At 40.3% G+C, this 3769-nt stretch overlaps 1 protein-coding gene across 1 annotated transcript; it reads left to right on the top strand.

The window, feature by feature from the left end:
• Nucleotides 1-207: 207 nt before the first annotated feature.
• Nucleotides 208-870, top strand: LOC139024650 (GTPase IMAP family member 5-like). The gene has a single exon (XM_070439542.1). The coding sequence runs from the start codon at nt 247-249 to the stop codon at nt 868-870; it is 624 nt and encodes a 207-aa protein (XP_070295643.1). The 5' UTR covers nt 208-246.
• Nucleotides 871-3769: the final 2899 nt, after the last annotated feature.

Genomic DNA, 3769 nt, shown 5'->3' with positions numbered 1-3769 from the left:
TGACACTTATTTGGAGTCTGTGGCTCAAGTGGTTTGAAAGCTATTGAGGTTTGAAAGCTCGAATATCTGTTGAATATCCAWCCTGAAACMGMCTTTACCTCGGTCCATTGGAGTGGTTGTCTAATTTGTTTGATACCTGTGTTTCTGCATTTTGCATCTTAGAGGAGAATGTAATTATTTCATTTGTATTTAGATTCCTGCCTCACACYTCACACTGCTCGGCTATAACAAGATAATTCCTTSAAGATGGSGCACCMATCCAKACCTMTYSAACAGACATCCAAACCATTGCAGGTGGTGTTACTTGGTAYAACAGGAGCAGGGAAGAGTGCAACAGGAAACACCATCCTTGGTYGGAYWAGTTTCCATTCTGAACTGAACCCGTCCTCAGTAACACGTAAAACAGAAATGAAGCAGGCTGCAGTAGATGGGAGGYATGTCAGTGTGGTTGACACTCCAGGACTGTTCGACACASAYCTTACTGCTGAKGAATTGACAAAGGAGATTGGTACGAGCATCTATGTGTCTAGTCCAGGGCCTCATGCCTTCCTCTTAGTGTTGCGAGTGAATGACAGGTTCACAGAGCAGGAGAAAATAGCTATTGAAATTCTAGAYAGWGTGTTTGGGTCAGGACTGGCAAAGCACACCATCATCCTCTTCACCCATGGAGATGCATTAGAGGGTAACAGTCTAGAGAAGCTGATTGGTGGGAACAGAGACCTCAGTAGATTGGTAGAGCAGTGTGGAGGGAGGTACCATGTCCTCAACAATAAAGCTAGAGGAAGCAGAGATCAGGTCCACGGAGCTGATGGGAAGATAGACAAGAATGGTGGAGGAGAATGGAGGAAACCTGCTACCCCAATGAGATGATTGTGGATGCAACGGGATTGAGTTTAAGTGATTTTTTAAAGAAACACTGGAAAACTCTTGCTGTTTCCGCACTGCTACTTTGTATGAAATATAAAAAAATGTAGTTCAAACCTGAATACTGATAACGCTTTTAACGCAGCAAGTATATTCAAAACCGTTTATGTGCATTAATTTTGTTTGGAGACATCTTCACCACATAACAATTTATCCAAAAATACGTTTACTGTAAAATACCATGAGAACATTGATTAATCACCAAAACACAACATAATGGAATCTTCCTCATTAGTTTTTTAAAGCCAGTTAACCAATAGCAATAAATGCAAGATACATGTTTAAAAAATGCCTTTTGAATGTAATATGCTAGATCCTGTAGTTCCGGCCTGTTAAATATCAAACAAAAATTATACAAAATATTTAGTTTGGGGAAGTGAAAATTGCATGAATGTTTTTTTGTTGTTAAATCTATTTTTGAAGACTTATTTTTTCTTCTGCATTGCTCTTTATCACTGTTTTTATAACTCTTTTCCTTCAATTTAATCATATTATTGTTTTGATTTGATCTGTTTTATCAAACACTGAACAAAAATATAAACGCAACATATAAACGTGTTGGTTCCATGTTTCATAAGCTGAAATAACAGAATCCAGATATTTTCCACACGTACAAAAAGCGTATTTCTCTCAAAATMTGTGCACAGATTTGTTTATGTCCCTTTTAGTGAGCATTTCTCTTTTACCAAGATAATCCATCCACCTGACAGGTGTGGCATATCAACTAGCTGATTAAACAGCATMATCATTACACAGGTGCACCTTGTGCTGGGGACAATAAAAGGACACTGAAATGTGCAGTTTTGTCACACAATGCCAAAGATTTCTCAACTTTCCAACTGTCCAATTGGCATGCTGACTGCAGGAGAATTTAATGTTCATTTCTCTACCATAAGCCGCCTCCAACACRGTTTTAGAGAATTTGGCAGTATGTCCAAGCGGCCTGACAACTGTTTGCTGATGTCAARGTTATGAARAGAGCGCCCCATGATGGTGGTGGGATTATAGTAGGGGCAGGCATACGCTATGGACAACAAACACAATTGCATTTTATTGATGGCAATTTTAATGCACAGAGATACCATGACAAAATCCTGAAGCCCATTGTCATGCCATTCATCCGCAACCATCACCTCATGTTTCAGCATGATAATGCACGTCCCCATGTCGCAAGGATCTACACATAATTCCTGGAAGCGGAAAATGCCCCAGTTCTTCCTTGGGCTGTCTACTCACCAGACATGTCACCCATTGAGCATGTATGGGATGCTCTGGATTGACGTGTAGGACAACGTGTTCCAGTTCCTGCCGATATCCAGCAACTTCACACAGCCATTGAAGAGAAGTGGGACAACATTCCGCAGGCCACAATCAACAGCCTGATCAAGTCTATGTGAAGGAGATGTGTCACGCTGTATGAGGCAAATGGTGGTCACACCAGATACTGACTGGTTTTCTGATCCACTCCAACCTTTCTGTGTCCAACAGATGCATATCTTTATTACCAGACACGTGAAATCCATACATTAGCATCCAATMTATTTATTCAAATCGTTGAAATTATTGCATGTTTTGTTTATATTTTTGTTCAGTATATATTTGATTATATATTTATAAACTGAAAGAAACTTGGTTTACGTCAATGWAACTTCACATGCTTTCTTACATCAAAAATGCTTGGCTGATTTTATTTGATAAATAAACAAAGATTTTTTATGTAAAACTCTTTTCTTCGGCTCTATTCGGTTCTTTTAACTACTAGCTGAAGAAGAGATGCGATGTCCTCACTTCAGGTGAGGGCGTGACTGATGGTCCTGAGAAGTGCACAACTGAAAATTCAATGGACCGTTGGCTGCCCCATTGAGACACACTGTATAGAGATGGAAAATTCCTCCTGGAAAACAAATCACTTGTCGTGGAGGTAGCTACAAGCCCACTAGGTAATATCAATCAATAGACAGAGACATTTCTTATAAACAGCAATGTTGTGACTTTATTTACAGCATGTGTTCAATGACCTTGTGTATGAGGTTACATTATCCAGAATAATCAATTACTGATATCAACCAAATACATACCACAGAGCCTCTGCTAAATGAGTTATGTATACTGCTCTGCTGCAGTCTGTGTTCATAGTGGGCTGCCATGTGGGTCACCTCCACCTTCAGCTGACCATCACAGTAACCTAGCAACTCTGTCACCAGCCCTACACACACCAGTCATGTCGTTAGCCAGGTGTTTCAAAAGTTACAACTAAAGGCATAATGGGAACAACAGAAATTAGAGCTCAAGCAGAAGGAAAGGGGCAGTGAACGGGCAGCCAGACTAAGAAAAAACAAGAGAAAGTGCAGCCAGACTAGAACAAAAACAAGAAGAAAGGCACAGACTAGAACAAAAACAGAAACATGCCAGCCAGAACTAGAACAGAAAACAAGCAACAACATGCAGCCAGAACTAGACAAAAACAAGAAGAAAGTGCAGCCACACTAGAACCAAAACAAGAAACATGCAGCAGACGAGAACAAAAACAAGAACATGCAAGCCAGACTAGAACAAAACAAGACAGACATGCAGCCAGACTGAACAAAAACAAAGAAGAAAGTGCAGCCACACTAGAACCAAAACAAGAACAACATGCAGCCAGACGAGAACAAAAAACCAAGACATGCAGCCAGGACTAGAACAAAAAAGAACAACATGAGCAGACTAGAACAAAAACAAGAAGAACATGCAGCCAGACTAGAACCAAAACAAGAAGACGATGCAGCACCAGACTAGAACCAAAACAAGAAGACAGTAGCCAGACTCAGAACAAAAACAAGAACACCCTGCAGCCAGACGAAAA

This window comes from Salvelinus sp. IW2-2015, unplaced genomic scaffold (assembly GCF_002910315.2).
Source record: "Salvelinus sp. IW2-2015 unplaced genomic scaffold, ASM291031v2 Un_scaffold1747, whole genome shotgun sequence".
NCBI classification, from domain to species: domain Eukaryota; kingdom Metazoa; phylum Chordata; class Actinopteri; order Salmoniformes; family Salmonidae; genus Salvelinus; species Salvelinus sp. IW2-2015.
The sequence above is the reverse complement of the archived record's forward strand: the minus strand, read 5'-3'. Positions and strand labels throughout refer to the sequence as shown.